This window comes from Lupinus angustifolius, unplaced genomic scaffold, assembly GCF_001865875.1.
Source record: "Lupinus angustifolius cultivar Tanjil unplaced genomic scaffold, LupAngTanjil_v1.0 Scaffold_268, whole genome shotgun sequence".
Taxonomy (NCBI): Eukaryota; Viridiplantae; Streptophyta; class Magnoliopsida; order Fabales; family Fabaceae; genus Lupinus; species Lupinus angustifolius.
The window spans coordinates 114,938-130,808 of record NW_017727473.1 but is presented as its reverse complement, the minus strand read 5'-3'; the positions used below and the strand labels follow the sequence as shown (position 1 = coordinate 130,808).

At 29.6% G+C, this 15,871-nt stretch overlaps 2 protein-coding genes and 1 long non-coding RNA gene across 3 annotated transcripts; 1 reads left to right on the top strand and 2 right to left on the bottom strand.

Moving 5' to 3' along the window:
• Positions 1-5,370: 5,370 nt before the first annotated feature.
• On the bottom strand, positions 5,371-7,935 carry LOC109340859 (annexin-like protein RJ4). The gene is made up of 6 exons (XM_019578620.1): positions 7,800-7,935; positions 7,509-7,654; positions 7,023-7,241; positions 6,387-6,599; positions 6,043-6,132; positions 5,371-5,750 (listed from the first exon to the last, which is right to left on the bottom strand). Exons 1-6 carry the CDS (start codon positions 7,870-7,872, stop codon positions 5,547-5,549), a joined length of 945 nt encoding a protein of 314 aa, XP_019434165.1. The 5' UTR covers positions 7,873-7,935; the 3' UTR covers positions 5,371-5,546.
• LOC109340860 lies at positions 5,682-6,207 on the top strand. Its single transcript, XR_002106851.1, has 3 exons — positions 5,682-5,785; positions 5,899-5,904; positions 6,193-6,207. It is a non-coding gene; the product is annotated as an uncharacterized LOC109340860 (long non-coding RNA).
• A 1,038-nt stretch (positions 7,936-8,973) lies between the features above and the next one.
• On the bottom strand, positions 8,974-9,765 carry LOC109340857 (annexin-like protein RJ4). The gene is made up of 3 exons (XM_019578618.1): positions 9,613-9,765; positions 9,322-9,467; positions 8,974-9,054 (listed from the first exon to the last, which is right to left on the bottom strand). Exons 1-3 carry the CDS (start codon positions 9,683-9,685, stop codon positions 8,974-8,976), a joined length of 300 nt encoding a protein of 99 aa, XP_019434163.1. The 5' UTR covers positions 9,686-9,765.
• Positions 9,766-15,871: the final 6,106 nt, after the last annotated feature.

Here is a 15,871-nt window from a genome sequence, read left to right as displayed (position 1 = left end):
TGCATACATGGTATTTATCGATATTGATTCTAAAATCATAAGTTTTATACTTCATTCATCATTAATACATGTGTGTATGATCATATGATATATCTATACTTGTTCTTTGTCTTGGGGTGATATTCTGTGTAATTCCATGACGTTAATGATAAGTTTTTCATTAGATGTTTTACTTCATCTCTTTCTTTCTGGTGTACTCGTATACATCCATGCTTAGATGGACAGATCAGTAATTATCAAGGGCTACCGCTTTACCATGTCCCAGGAGGGGGCATGGAGCGTTGAAGGAAAAATATATACCTACACTGGTCCCTGGGACCTGGAATTGGATCTCGTATGTGATGACTTTGTGTTGCATCTTCCTGCATATTACGCAGTTCGAGAAGCATCGTTCACCCTACCAGAGCGAAGGTCCATACCTGTCGGTCCATCCGCACTAGCTGAGGCACGAGGCATATTGGAGGTTGTCAGGACCTGGCCCCAACTGAAATTCTCATATACTGACTCAACACCAAGAGGGACGAAAGGAGCAGGCATGACTACTTCATCGAGGCCTAGGGGGTACACCATGTAATCTTTGATGGATTGGGCAGCAGATGAGGTGGTGGAGGATGAGGACGATGACTGTGTAGAGTTAATTTGCATGGAGGATTCAGTGGAGGTTATAGAGATCTCTTCAGACTCGGAGATCGAGAAAGACTCGAGTGAGGTTTCTAGTGCACCACTGGTCTTGGAGCTCCTTTCTTTCTTTTAATAGGGAACCTGTGTATGATACTTTTGTAATGCCAACGCCCCCGACATTATTTTATTTTTATTTTTATTTTTAGTCTTTGTTAGGGGCGAAGAATAGAGTCTGCCTTGTATTTTGTAAACCATGATGTACGTATTACAAATTCAAGAATTGATTAATGAGAAGTATTCAGAAAAGAATTATGTTTCGTTCAATTACATTTTAAGTATTAAGAAATTATTTCCTCAAATGTTTGAAAATATGACGTCTTGAAAGAGAATAGATAAAATGGGGAAAAAATGATTTGTAAGTTATATGTTAAATAAAAGAAGAAAAAAAATTACCCATTTTTCCAAGAGATTAAATATAGTAATTAAGAAATGATTTTCGGGGCGTTACAATCACCTTGTTGTTGTTGATGATGTTGTTGAGACTTGCATATTTTTCCATATGCCCTAACTGGCCACACTTATAACATCTTGCATCATGTCTCCACCAACATCTGTTTTTTGGATGACTAGTTTTTTTGCAGTAGGAACAAGGTGGAAAGACTTCATTGTTGCTACTTTGATTATTGTATTTGTTGTTTGCAGAACCTGCAGTTTTGTAGTTGTTATTTTGCCTCCTTTTTTTGTCATTCCAACCATTGTTGTTTTGTAATTTGGTTTAGAAAACACTCTTCATTGATCTTTCTTGCATCATAAGCCTCCTTTGTTCTTTTGCCTGTAATGCATTTAACACTTCTGTCAAGGTGATGCTTGACATATCCTTAGACATTTCTAGAGATGAAATTGCAGCTTCATATTTTTCAGAAAGTGTAACTAGAATCTTTTGAACTATTCTAGAATCAGAAAATTCAGTACCAAGAAGTCTTACATTGTTGGCAATGGCTAGAAGTTTATTAGAATACTCCTTGATTGTTTCTGAATCTCTCATCTTTTGCATTTCAAATTCTCGGATCAAAATCATCACTTGCATCCCTTTGACCCTTTCATCTCCCTCATATTATTGCTTCAAAAAATTCCAGATTTCACATGTTGTTTTCAGTGTCACTATTCTATTAAAAATGGTGGGTGAAACAGCTGCATACAGACATGCTCTTGCTTTGGACTTTCTTTGCTTCATCTCCTTCTCATTTTTAATTTGTGCAACGGTTGGATTGTGCGGATGAGTTGAAATGACATAATCTTGTTCAATGGCATCCCATAGATCATTAGTATCCAAGAAAGCTTCCATTCTAACAGCCCATACATGATAATTCTTTCCAATAAATATTGAAGGTAAAAATGCAGTAGACACTACTTCTGATTTCATTTCGACAATTTTAGACAATAAAAGGTAATAGAGAAAGTGTTTTGGTTGTGTTTGGTTTGTGTTTTTCTCACAGATCCCTCAAGATATAGCTCTAGATACCAATTTGTTAGTTATGTAGCAAACAAAAGTGCAGAGAGAAAATGTGTTATGTAGAAGACATTATCTTATTCATCAACAAGACACATGATTTATACACCATGGAAAAGAAAACTGATGCAGAAAAATAAATTCCTACATGAATAGCATAATGAGTCACATAAGTGCACTCTAATATTGTTGGAGAAATATTCCTAACAGTCATATTGACTCTTTATTTCCTAATGAATACTCCTTATTGCTTAATGAATATTCCTAATAGATTCTGAGTCATATTAATCAACAGTATCACTTCTGCATTGTTACTGTTGTGTAATTGTGATAGAAAGGAGAGTAGATGGCCGAATGAAGTAGAGAGTGAGTTTCTTTGGCTAGTTGGAAGAAGATTATCTTCATTACTAAAGAGACAAGTATCACATATTTAACAAACAAAAGACAATATATATCGATATTTTTATTCTTTTATTTATCATAAATTATATTTTTGCTATTGAAAAAAGAGAAACAAATATTTGTTTTTCCATTACTAGAGAGAATCATTGTTTCGTTCCAAGTTGCACAATTTCTCCCACTCTCCTTTCTATTATAAAACTTTTGCCAATAGAAAATAAATTCTTAAATTATGAAGTTGTTGTTGTTAGATAATAGAGCTAACGAAACCAAAATTATGAAGTGACATAAAATATTTAATGTGAAACAAAACTCTTTCGAAATGATGATGAGAAAAACAATCATAGATAGATTTTTACTATTGAAAAAATATTACAACCTCCTTAATATAATGAGAGAATAATCATACTCTCTCTTTAAATAAGAGAATACACCTCTATATATGAAATAAGAGAAAGACTCAAAAAACACTATAAATATTTGTTAATGAACTAAGGTTTGAGATGTTATGAATGAAAAGTAAAACCTATATTTATAGAGACTCCTAATCATTAATACATTAAATACATTCTCCTAATTTTGACATACTTCAATATGAATGCCCTTTCTTTCAATTCTAACCTTTCAATTATCTCCCCTTTTAACTTTGAATGTCTCTTTCTTTTTTTACTTTCTTGACTACTTTTTCACAATGCTTTTGAATTATATTTATTTTATTCAAGTATATTTATCATATGATAGGGCAATTTCTAGATTATGGATAACAATGAGTCTGAGTAATTCATTATCCAGACTTGTCCCATTATTTCATTTTAAGACTCAGACCCACCCTAGATTGTGTTGGTATCCACTAGGTCTACTCTCAACGGGTCCTTGAGTACCAAATAGATCTGTACTTAACGATAATATCACATCGTTACTTAACGATATCACATCACTATTTAACAACATAACAATCACATTTGTGAATTAATATAATATTAGAACTATGAGTTAACAATACAACATTATAATTATGATTATCATGATAATAGATTTATGAAGAAATAACAGATTTGGATACAGGAGGGTTTGTATACCTCATGTTTGGACTCAAATCCATCTAACAACGAATCTTAAATCATATAGATCCAAAAAATCAAACTCAACCTGTTGTAGATATTATTTGCTGGTGCCTACGGGTGCGAGTATCCATCGCCATCCCTATACCCGATAGAATGTTTTCCATTTGGACTTTGAAGTCAACCATGTATTAGAGGCGCGGTTCTTTTAGGAGAACACTGGTATAATTTTTCCATCTCCAAAACAATCCTTATACTATAATTCTCTTGAGGCGTCATTATTAAGTCTTGTGGGTTTGGAGTGTATAAGGGAGAAAGTGAGGCTTAGAGATGCATCCTATTCAGTAATGGATAGCCCAATGGTATCTCAAAATTATGACATGTGGCAAAGTCATTTCTTTAATGGTCCAGATTTAAAATTGCAAAAACATATTCTTAAACAAATTAATTCAAGAAAAAATGGCAAGATCTATCTCATCCTTTTCTCTTCAACAACTATTCCATTCTTAGACCGAGAGAGAAAACACTAGGAGAGAGAAATCACATATCGAATAAAAACGACGAGTACTTTGGGATTAGGTTGGAATGGGAGGTGAATCTATGAGTGTATCTAATGTGGGTGTTATCCATATAGGCTCTTTCTTTTACTATATCTATCTCTCTACATGAATATCATAGAGAAATGGATAGAAAAGGGGAAGTTTTGTAGAGGGAGAGAGATCTTGTTTGTTAGAGTTGGGTGGGGTGGTGTGGGGTTTCTTTTCTTTCTTCTCTACTTCTGTTTCAATAAGAGGTAGCCTTGATCTTGATGTTCACTGTTGGTGACGAGGAAGAGAGGGAAGAGAACTTCACATCTCCAGTTTAATAATGGAGTTGTTGTTGAAGAGGAATAGATGAAATAATTCTTGCCATTTTTCCTTAAATTAATTTATTTAAAAATATATTTTTGCAATTTTAAATTTGAACCATTAAAAAAATGACTGGTGATTGAGAGTATCCAAACTCTGGACAATCACATGATCTATTGCCCAATATTGATATTAATTTTCAATAGTCCTAATTATAAACGACTCAAAGTTAATCTAACTTTGATGAATAAGGTGAGGCAAATATATATTTTTATACTTGTTTTTAGTACTAAAAGTATAATTTTATTATATTCAAAATGATAAAAGTGTCATTGAAAGTTGTATTTCTCTTTATTTTTTGAAGCACTTGCCTCTCATCCTAACTCAACTTTGATATGAACCTTCCATTATGGATGGGGATCACCTGTCCCCATTTCCGTCTCACTCGTTGTCCTCTTCCAATTAAATTTTTTAGTTTAATTAAAAAGAAATATTATAATAACATAAATTAATATTTTTATATTATTTTATATAGTTTGATTGACTATGTATATGGGGAGATGATTATCTTGGGTAGAGAATCTTTGCCCTTCTATTATTATGCTAAATAAATGGACAAAAATCATTTGTCACCAACCATTTCTCATTTCTTGTCTCAAACCTATCACATTTTGCCACATAAATAAAGAAAATTTTTAAAAACAAAATATAATAAAAAGTCACATTTTAATTGACTTAAGAGATAAAATAGGACACCATTTGAAATAGGTGATCCCAGTTACTAAATAAATAACATACTAACCTAGAATGTCTCACCTATTGATATTTAGAATGAATTAAATATATATTTTTTTTAAATAAAATTAAAATAAAGTGTTATTTTATTTTAGTTGTTGGTAAGTGAAGGACATACATCCTGTTCCTACCAACCTAACCAGAATGAAAATGCATACATTCCATGAAGATAAAACTTAAAGTTCTCAATTCTCAAACAGAGCAAGGATGATAAAGAAAAGACTCTAGAAAACAGACTAGGAAGTTAACCAACTAAAATTACAACACCAAAAACAACATAAACCAACCACTTACAAGAAACCATCATCAACTTTAGTCTTGTTTTCCCAAGAGAGTGAGAATGAACTTCTTGTAGTCTCCTGAGATATCCTTGGCCACTGCATCCTCAAGGTGAATACTGTTTCTCTTGTAGTAGAGCTCTTTGATGTCCTTCAAATCCTTCTCAGCTCTCGTGACCACCACGCGGCTGAGTCCATCCTCATCAGTTCCAAATTTTTTGATAGCATTGCGTAGAACCTGTAAGTGATGAACAATTTTGATGGTGAATCCTAGTACAAATTTATTTTAATTTTGAGGTTTAAGTTCAAATCTCAATATAAAGAATAAGATGGACTTTATTATATTCATGATGTGAAAGGAACTATTTTAGCGATCCAAAATTGAGTGAAAAGTTTAAGTTGGTTCATTAAATTAAGATGATATACATGTCTAGATGTAAAAAGTAACTATTTTTATAGTTTGCAAAAGATATTAATCTCTTCTAAATGTTGTTTCACAATTGCAGAAAGATAGAAAGAGAGGGCCTGACCTTTTCATAGTACTTCTTATGATCATTGAGGCAACGAATAGCTGTGTGCAATGCCTTGTGGAAGTCATCAGGTGTTTGATCCAACAATTTCTGTATAAATGGTATAAAAAGCATATGTATAAACACCTCCTTTGAAACATGAGATCACAGGTTCAAATCCTGGAAACGGTCTTTACGCATGTGAGATAAGACAATATACATCTACTCTCACTAGACACAACTAGGTGGGAGGCTCGAGTAATGAGCCACCCATCTCTTTCGAAACATCCCTTTGGCTATTTATGACTATTTATATTGACCGATGGTCTATCCTTTTGTGTGTGAGTAGTGGTAAAAAGCTATACCTTACTGATGGAAATGGCATGCTCATCTTTGTAATAATTGAAAGTTGCCACAAGTTGAGTCTTGCTCCTGGTAGTAAGGATCCTGATGACTTCTTCATAGTTTTCTTTCTTCTCCTTCACAGATTCATGAAGAATGTTTGCTTCTGTTTTGGCCAATTTTGCATTGATCTCATCACCCTCATACCTAAATGAGCTCACCAATCCAACCAAAAGCTGCTCAAAATCAAGCACAGAGACTCAAACCATTAGTACATTCCAAACATCAGTTCAAAAAATTATCACTCACACTACCTTTTTACCATATTACACCTTGTTAATTATATATATATTTATGGTTAATCATATCTATCCAACAAAAAGTCATTAATCATTTAATAAATATAATTAGAAAACAATTTATAAACCATTAACGAAAAATGGTTTAAACAAATAGCATGAGAATATGGGTTGTTTTTTCATGAAAATCTTTTACAGTTTATTTGGAAGTTGAATTTTGGAAATGAACGAAGGAAAATGAAAGGTTTCAATGTATCTTACAAATCTATTTCATGACTATTGAATTTTTCTATTTCCTCTATTATCTTTCAAAAATCAACTCAAAGATAGACCCTTAAGGGAGAATAGAAAATGTCTTGCCTGGCGAAGATGGCCTGTGGTGTTAGCCGCCACATCTTCTTCCAAGGAACGCTTGTAGCGGTTGTGATAGGCACGCCTCACAGCCAAGAGCTCTTCAGCTGACAGGACACTAGCAATTTCCACAACAACATGATAGTCTTTGCTGCCATTCTTGATTGCCACATTGGCCAAAACAGCATCACGGTCTGCAGGTTCTAACATCCAGCGATACACAGCTCTCTGATTTGCATAAACCGCTTTATATTTAATTTTGATATTAAACTAAAGAGAAAATAATGTATGCACTGTAGTGTAAAAGTTTTATACGTGGTCGGCCTATCATTCACCATTCATTTTCAATCACCATTAACTCTTCAAAAATTGTAATACAAGTAAATAGCAGATTATATCGACTTTGTATAAATCTTTACACCGATAGTTTCATAGATATTACCCTCTAAACTAAAACTTTGTGGAAACATTAGAAATATCATGCTTTTATGGTACCTCAAAGTCACCGGATATCTCAGACTCAAGGCGTTTGATGAGATCCTCTTGGAAAAGTTCCTCATAAGCTTTTCTGATTTTCTGCCTCTGATCAACATTTCTATGGCCTAGTATTGCTATAATGGTCTTATCATCAGCACCCCATCCTGATGAGTTTAAAACCATTGATGCATGTCGCAATCAATTTAAGTTAATGCATGTTCAAGATTAACTGAAAATACCATGCAAATTCATAAACCAAGACAGGAAAAAGAAACAAGTTTTTCATGAATAATTAGTGAAATAATAAACCTTTGAAAGATTTTTGGAGAGCTTCTGCATCTTCAACAGGGGAATAGTGGCTGGGAGCAGTAAGGGTAGCCATAGCTGAGTTTATTTTCTCTACAATAGTTCTGGTTATGATGTTTATATCACAGGCTCAGCTCGTATATATAGCATTGTTTGGGCAAGTTCTAAATAGGTATGAATGATACTTCAATATTCTTCATGTGTGAGGTACATATTCAATACAAATACACTCTAATACTTTATGGATATATATATGTATATATATTATCAAAATTATTTGTTTGAAAATAAATAAATTATAAACCCAAAACATTTTCAATATTTTCTCATATTCTTAAAATATTTATCAGATACCTCTTGGGCACCCAAACTACCATTCAAGAACATTGAGAGAGAAAATTATAATACACTATCATTTAAGTAGAAGAGAAAAACATAACATTCAATATACTAAGTTGACCTATAATGAGAAAAAAACACAAAGTATATATTATTGCATAAAGAATGAAGAGGAAATGTATATAAATAATTTGAGGTGACAAAATTATTCATAATCCACAATTCATATCCATCCATTAGAGCTAATGGACTTAAATGGATATAATCCAATGTATAGTATTGAGAATGGATGAATTCAAATTCATTCATTATATCCGATGAATATTCAATGATATATTCATTTGGATTGATATCCAATCCATCAAAAAAACCAAAATTCAAAAATAAAATTTTTTGCTTTGGAATTTCATTTAATATTTAAGAAAACTAAATTCATTCATGATTCACACTCTCACTTTTAATATTTTATTAAATTGATGTAAATTATATAACGTGTGTGTATGTAGTTAATATTAAAATTTTATTCTGAAGTACATAACATATATAAGTATGAGAAAAATGTATACACTAAGAATGCATGAGCTTTATGCACTATCACCGCATCATCTACCATTTATATTTATTCATAATTGACTCTTCAAAAACAAAATTCAAATAAATGGTAGATGATATAGTGATTATGTACAAATCTTTACAGTAACAGTGCATAGATATTACACTCTATAAGTATTTTTTAAAAACTTTACACGTAGAACCTTAAAACTCTCATGCGTGTAGAATATTGTAAAAAATAATTTTTCTAAAAAAATTCAAAAAATCACTATTTAAAAATTGATTTTTAAAAGTGCTTTATAAATGCCACATTGGCCAAAACAGCATCACGGTCTGCAGGTTCTAACATCCAGCGATACACAGCTCTCTGATTTGCATAAACCGCTTTATATTTAATTTTGATATTAAACTAAAGAGAAAATAATGTATGCACTGTAGTGTAAAAGTTTTATACGTGGTCGGCCTATCATTCACCATTCATTTTCAATCACCATTAACTCTTCAAAAATTGTAATACAAGTAAATAGCAGATTATATCGACTTTGTATAAATCTTTACACCGATAGTTTCATAGATATTACCCTCTAAACTAAAACTTTGTGGAAACATTAGAAATATCATGCTTTTATGGTACCTCAAAGTCACCGGATATCTCAGACTCAAGGCGTTTGATGAGATCCTCTTGGAAAAGTTCCTCATAAGCTTTTCTGATTTTCTGCCTCTGATCAACATTTCTATGGCCTAGTATTGCTATAATGGTCTTATCATCAGCACCCCATCCTGATGAGTTTAAAACCATTGATGCATGTCGCAATCAATTTAAGTTAATGCATGTTCAAGATTAACTGAAAATACCATGCAAATTCATAAACCAAGACAGGAAAAAGAAACAAGTTTTTCATGAATAATTAGTGAAATAATAAACCTTTGAAAGATTTTTGGAGAGCTTCTGCATCTTCAACAGGGGAATAGTGGCTGGGAGCAGTAAGGGTAGCCATAGCTGAGTTTATTTTCTCTACAATAGTTCTGGTTATGATGTTTATATCACAGGCTCAGCTCGTATATATAGCATTGTTTGGGCAAGTTCTAAATAGGTATGAATGATACTTCAATATTCTTCATGTGTGAGGTACATATTCAATACAAATACACTCTAATACTTTATGGATATATATATGTATATATATTATCAAAATTATTTGTTTGAAAATAAATAAATTATAAACCCAAAACATTTTCAATATTTTCTCATATTCTTAAAATATTTATCAGATACCTCTTGGGCACCCAAACTACCATTCAAGAACATTGAGAGAGAAAATTATAATACACTATCATTTAAGTAGAAGAGAAAAACATAACATTCAATATACTAAGTTGACCTATAATGAGAAAAAAACACAAAGTATATATTATTGCATAAAGAATGAAGAGGAAATGTATATAAATAATTTGAGGTGACAAAATTATTCATAATCCACAATTCATATCCATCCATTAGAGCTAATGGACTTAAATGGATATAATCCAATGTATAGTATTGAGAATGGATGAATTCAAATTCATTCATTATATCCGATGAATATTCAATGATATATTCATTTGGATTGATATCCAATCCATCAAAAAAACCAAAATTCAAAAATAAAATTTTTTGCTTTGGAATTTCATTTAATATTTAAGAAAACTAAATTCATTCATGATTCACACTCTCACTTTTAATATTTTATTAAATTGATGTAAATTATATAACGTGTGTGTATGTAGTTAATATTAAAATTTTATTCTGAAGTACATAACATATATAAGTATGAGAAAAATGTATACACTAAGAATGCATGAGCTTTATGCACTATCACCGCATCATCTACCATTTATATTTATTCATAATTGACTCTTCAAAAACAAAATTCAAATAAATGGTAGATGATATAGTGATTATGTACAAATCTTTACAGTAACAGTGCATAGATATTACACTCTATAAGTATTTTTTAAAAACTTTACACGTAGAACCTTAAAACTCTCATGCGTGTAGAATATTGTAAAAAATAATTTTTCTAAAAAAATTCAAAAAATCACTATTTAAAAATTGATTTTTAAAAGTGCTTTATAAATGATTTTAGAAGTGTTTTTCTAAAAGGTGGTTTTAAAAAATATTTAGTTGAGATAGTAATTTTTAAAATAGTGATTTTCTTCAATAATATTTTTAGTTATAATAATAAAAATCAAATGAATTGGATATACATCAATCCAAATCAATGAAAACAGAGTCATAGATGAATTAGATGGATTGAAATCCATTGGATATAGATGGATTAGATAACTTAAAATATAGTTTAAATGGATTTATATGGATTTATATGACCTTCTATCCATCCATCTATTAGCATCTAAATCCAAATCCATCTAAATTCATCCATTTGCCACCCCTATTTAGCGATTTTTAAGAAATGTGTTCTTTATTTAGAATTTTATAACAACAATTATATCTCATTATGTTTTATCAATTTTATGTGCATATTTTATATGCATATTTTGAATGTATTGTGTCATATATTTTCAAAAATATATGTATCAACATAAATAATATATATATATATATATATATTTATTGTATTTGATACTCGTATTAATATTGATGCTTTATAGCTATATATTGTAAATACTAACCTATGACATCTATTTGAATAATATGTAGTTACATGTATTTCTTTTCTTGGTATATAATAGTGTTATTAAACTTGACTAGCCAATGATTCGGGTAGCGGGACATTCTGTCATTCGGGGAAGGTTTTTGGTGACAACATCAAGAGATAATAGAAGTGAGAATGTTGACATGAGTAACCATAAATCTTATGAAAATAGTCAAACATGGACTAATTCATAGATCTTTGGTTTTGAATACCAAGAAATAGAGACTTTACAAATAAAGCTCGAAGATTGGCATTCCAGTTGCTATTATTTTATATGTATATTACATTCCTAGTGTGCTTATGATGTAGCACCGAGAGGACTATTAGCGAGTATGTATCAACTTATGAGAGTAGAGGTGGTATAAATTAACTAGAAGATGTATTCATAAAAGTTTTTGTATCAACGAAAAACCCAACAAGTCAAAAAGGAGATGATTGAATAAAAACAATTCATTTTCAAGTTTTCTATTTATTTTAAAGGTTAGGGTAATGTGAACGTTCTATTATTCATCAACACATTAAAAATATTACACGATATATCTACTGCGCGGAAGATAAGGAAAAAAATAGAAATCTAGAAGCTATTTTTTGTGGTTATAATGTCAAAATCTCAAGTCAGCTGTTGGGTTCAAGAATTCTTATATAACATAAGTGATACAATAAAAACTTTTTTGATTCTTTTATTAACTGATTTATGTATAGGATTCAATTCGACTCATGATTGGGAATTAATGATTGGTTTTGTCTATAAAGGTTTTGGATTTGCTCAGAATGACCAAATTATGTCCTTTGATTCTTCCGGAAGTAGATGATTTTTCATATACTTATCATGTTCCATGAATAATCGGCACATTGAGGAAAATCCAGAAAAGAATTTAGGGAATCACTCTGATTTTATCTCTATTCATTATGTTTGAAGAAATGCATGTATTATACCTATTTGTGCAAATACCACAATGATTTGGGTTCGTTAATAGAAAAGGAAACAACAAATTCAAATAGTATCGTATGTATAAAGAATTCTCTAAATATAATAGAAAAGTACTAGAAAACAACACAAAGAAAGGACTTTTCATAATTATTTGATTTTACAAAATAAAATTCACAAATTTATAAACAAATAATTGAGTTCTTTTATGAGTGTAATATGCTGATAAATTTGTGGACCTAGAAATTCATTTCAGACATTGAACCTTCTCAAATAAGGGAAATGGACAAATGAGTCACTAACTCAACCAATGGATCAATAGTTGAAACATTAACCCGATTTAAATTAAAAAATCTAAAAGATTCATAATACAATTTAACATTTTTTATAATTTTGTACTCCAAATTTAAAAAATATTATCATATCTAATTAAACAACTAATAAAGAATATATCAATATTATAAAATGTCATAAGTAAGTTAAAAATATCATTAAACAACATATGCATTATGCTTTAATTGCAAAAAATGGGACAATAAGTTTAAAATTTAATTACAAACAATGAAAGTTTTTCTATAATATAAGTTAACAAATGACAAACATAATTAAAAATAAGTTGACAATACTTGATTTTTTTCATCTCGAAACAATATTCTTTTCGATGTTTTAAAAATAATAGTTTTTTGATTTACTCGGTCAGTCCAACTGGTCCAACCATCTGAGTCACCAATTTTAAACTTAAATCAACCGAACCGAGTTGAACCAAAACAATTTTGATATAGAATCACTCAGATGAGAATAATAGATTCAGTTAGAGGAGACAATAAAAGCTGAGTTTTCTGATGTGGTAAGAATATGTATTAAAGTGGTCTTTTCTTTTGATGAGTAATAGATTCTACCGTCTTGCAAACCTACAATAAGGTTTTTGAGGATTATTTTGGTGCTCATGAACCGTATCACCTGTGCTTTTAATTGATGGGAGAGTAAGGCTTAAAAAAATTATAATGTAGTATTAAGAAATGAGGAATTAATGTATTAATTTTTTTTTGAAATCTGTGTACTGATTTTTTACATTATCACCACCTCATTTATTATTAATTTGTATTACTTTTATTTGAAAGTTAATAATAATTAATAAATCAATAATAAATTATTGACTAATAGTGTCAAAACAGAGACACTATTAATATATACATATTAAATGTTTTGAAAAATAACTAACTTCATAGTTATTTGTTGGGCTGACTTTACAAAACTAATAAATCTTTACTTAACGGTTAAAAGATGAGAAAGAAAAATGTGTACATAAAATTTAAGAGATTTTTACATTACCAATAGATCATTTTTATGGTACATTATAATATATTATTTATCATTTATATTTAATCATTACTAACTTTTAAATATAATAATTCAATAAATGATATATATATATTATTTGTATATAAATCTGTATACTTACATTACATATATAATTACATTCTTAAAAGATTAAGAAAAATAAAGTAGGCTGTACAGGTTATAATATATCAATTTTTATTTTCCAAAAGTGTAAAAAAGACATGACACGGGTCTGTACACTACAGGACTACAGGTTGTAATATATCAATTTTAAAAGTATATATTTCTTTTTTCTTTTGTAATAAAGTGTAAAGAAAACATGACACGGTATATGCAAATCATCTAAAAGTGAATATTCTTTACTTATAATTTTTCTCTGAATATCTTCTCTCCATTTTGACATATTTGGCGTAAGATAATTGAGTTAAAATTTAATATTTGTGAAGATTGAATTAAAAAAGAACCCCCACACTAAATATAAAAATAATGCTACTAGAATGTAACAAAAATGTATGTTCAGGATAGTGAAAATATGTATATATTAGTAATAAATGTTTGGATGACTTATTGATATGCTACAATGTATCTCTTTAATTAATTAAAAAATAAAATGTCATCTAATTTAATTTTAAAAAAATCGTTTTTCTGTCACATGGGACCAGTAATGACTCACCATGCACTATGGGTCATTTTCTTTAAAATTTCAACAAACACGACAAATACCCTCTGCATATTGATTACTGTGGTACTGCACCCAATAATACTTTTGGATATCTAGAATGTGATAGTTGATGTTGAGTTTCATCAACGTTTTTTTGTTAAGACTATTCCATTAAGTATTTAAAATAATTAGACAGACGATATATAACTTATATCTTTTATTTACACATAGAGCAATTATTAAATATGATAAAAAATATAAAATATCCTTGTTAAAATGTGTAAATTTGTGAGATACCTTTGAAAGCCTTGTGTCCAGACTCAGTATGTTCAATATGAGAAGTTTGGTTTGGAACAAATTCTACATTACCTTTATAATTAATATTCTTTATACCCCTTAATTATATGAAATTGTATTAGTGTAATATTTATGTATTCACAACGTAAATATTTATACATATTGTATCATTCATCATTCATTTGATTACTTTTTTTAAAAAACAAATACAATTAAATATTAATAATGAATGATTTTTTCCTCATTCCATTAATGTATGTTAGAAAAGAAATGGTTTTTTATAAGTGATAAAAGAACATTGATTTGAGTCCAATTTATAAAACCAATGGATTCCCTTGGAGTTAACGCCCACTCACGATTATTATGTTTCAACTTTATTTTTCATGTTTGAGAAGGATCTATTATCCCTAAATATATATCAAATTAATGAAGATATAACATGTTAATTTAAAAGTTAAATATTTATTATTTTTTTATTTTTTTTCATTATCATTATCATTAGTTTAATATATATTTAAGATATACTTTGCAATAATATATTATTGTGGTTTGGTGAGCATCCCTTAGCCATTAAGCATCCATTTGAAAATGTTGGAAGAAAACAAATCACGTGGAAACTTGTCAAGGAACCGAAAGCAAAGATAGCTAGAATCGAGGCTTGTGTACTTACTGCTTAGCGTGAATAGTCGGTCTTTTCTGTTTGCATGGGGACAACAGGCAGAAAATGATGTAAGATTCACTTATTTCAGTATATTATTAATTACTATCTAGTTAGTATTTACTTGTACCATTGTAAAAAATATATCAACTAATGATTGTGTTTGTTTATATCATATTTATTTTGATTTTTCAAATTTATTATCTCGTCGTTAAAATTTTCCAATATTTACATGTTTCTAAGTATTAAATATTAAATAATGCTAAATATAGAAAATAAATAGTAATATACTCTTGAACTTCTAAATAGGGAGATAAATCCGAATAAAAAATGTTCAAAGTTAAAAGTGTTAAATAAAATATAGTAAAAGATAACTCAAGACATATTTCATTTACAAGAAATTGCCGGTAAATTTAAATTATTGAATCAGATAGATTAACACAAAAAGTTATCATATCTACAAAGGCTACAACAATATTAAGTTATTCAACTCAAATTGTTATCGGAAGTATAGAAATTGTTCAATTTGTTTGTTGGTTTTGGTTGAACCCAAATCCTCAATACCAAAAGTTTTATATGTTTCTATATTAATCCAATAAGATT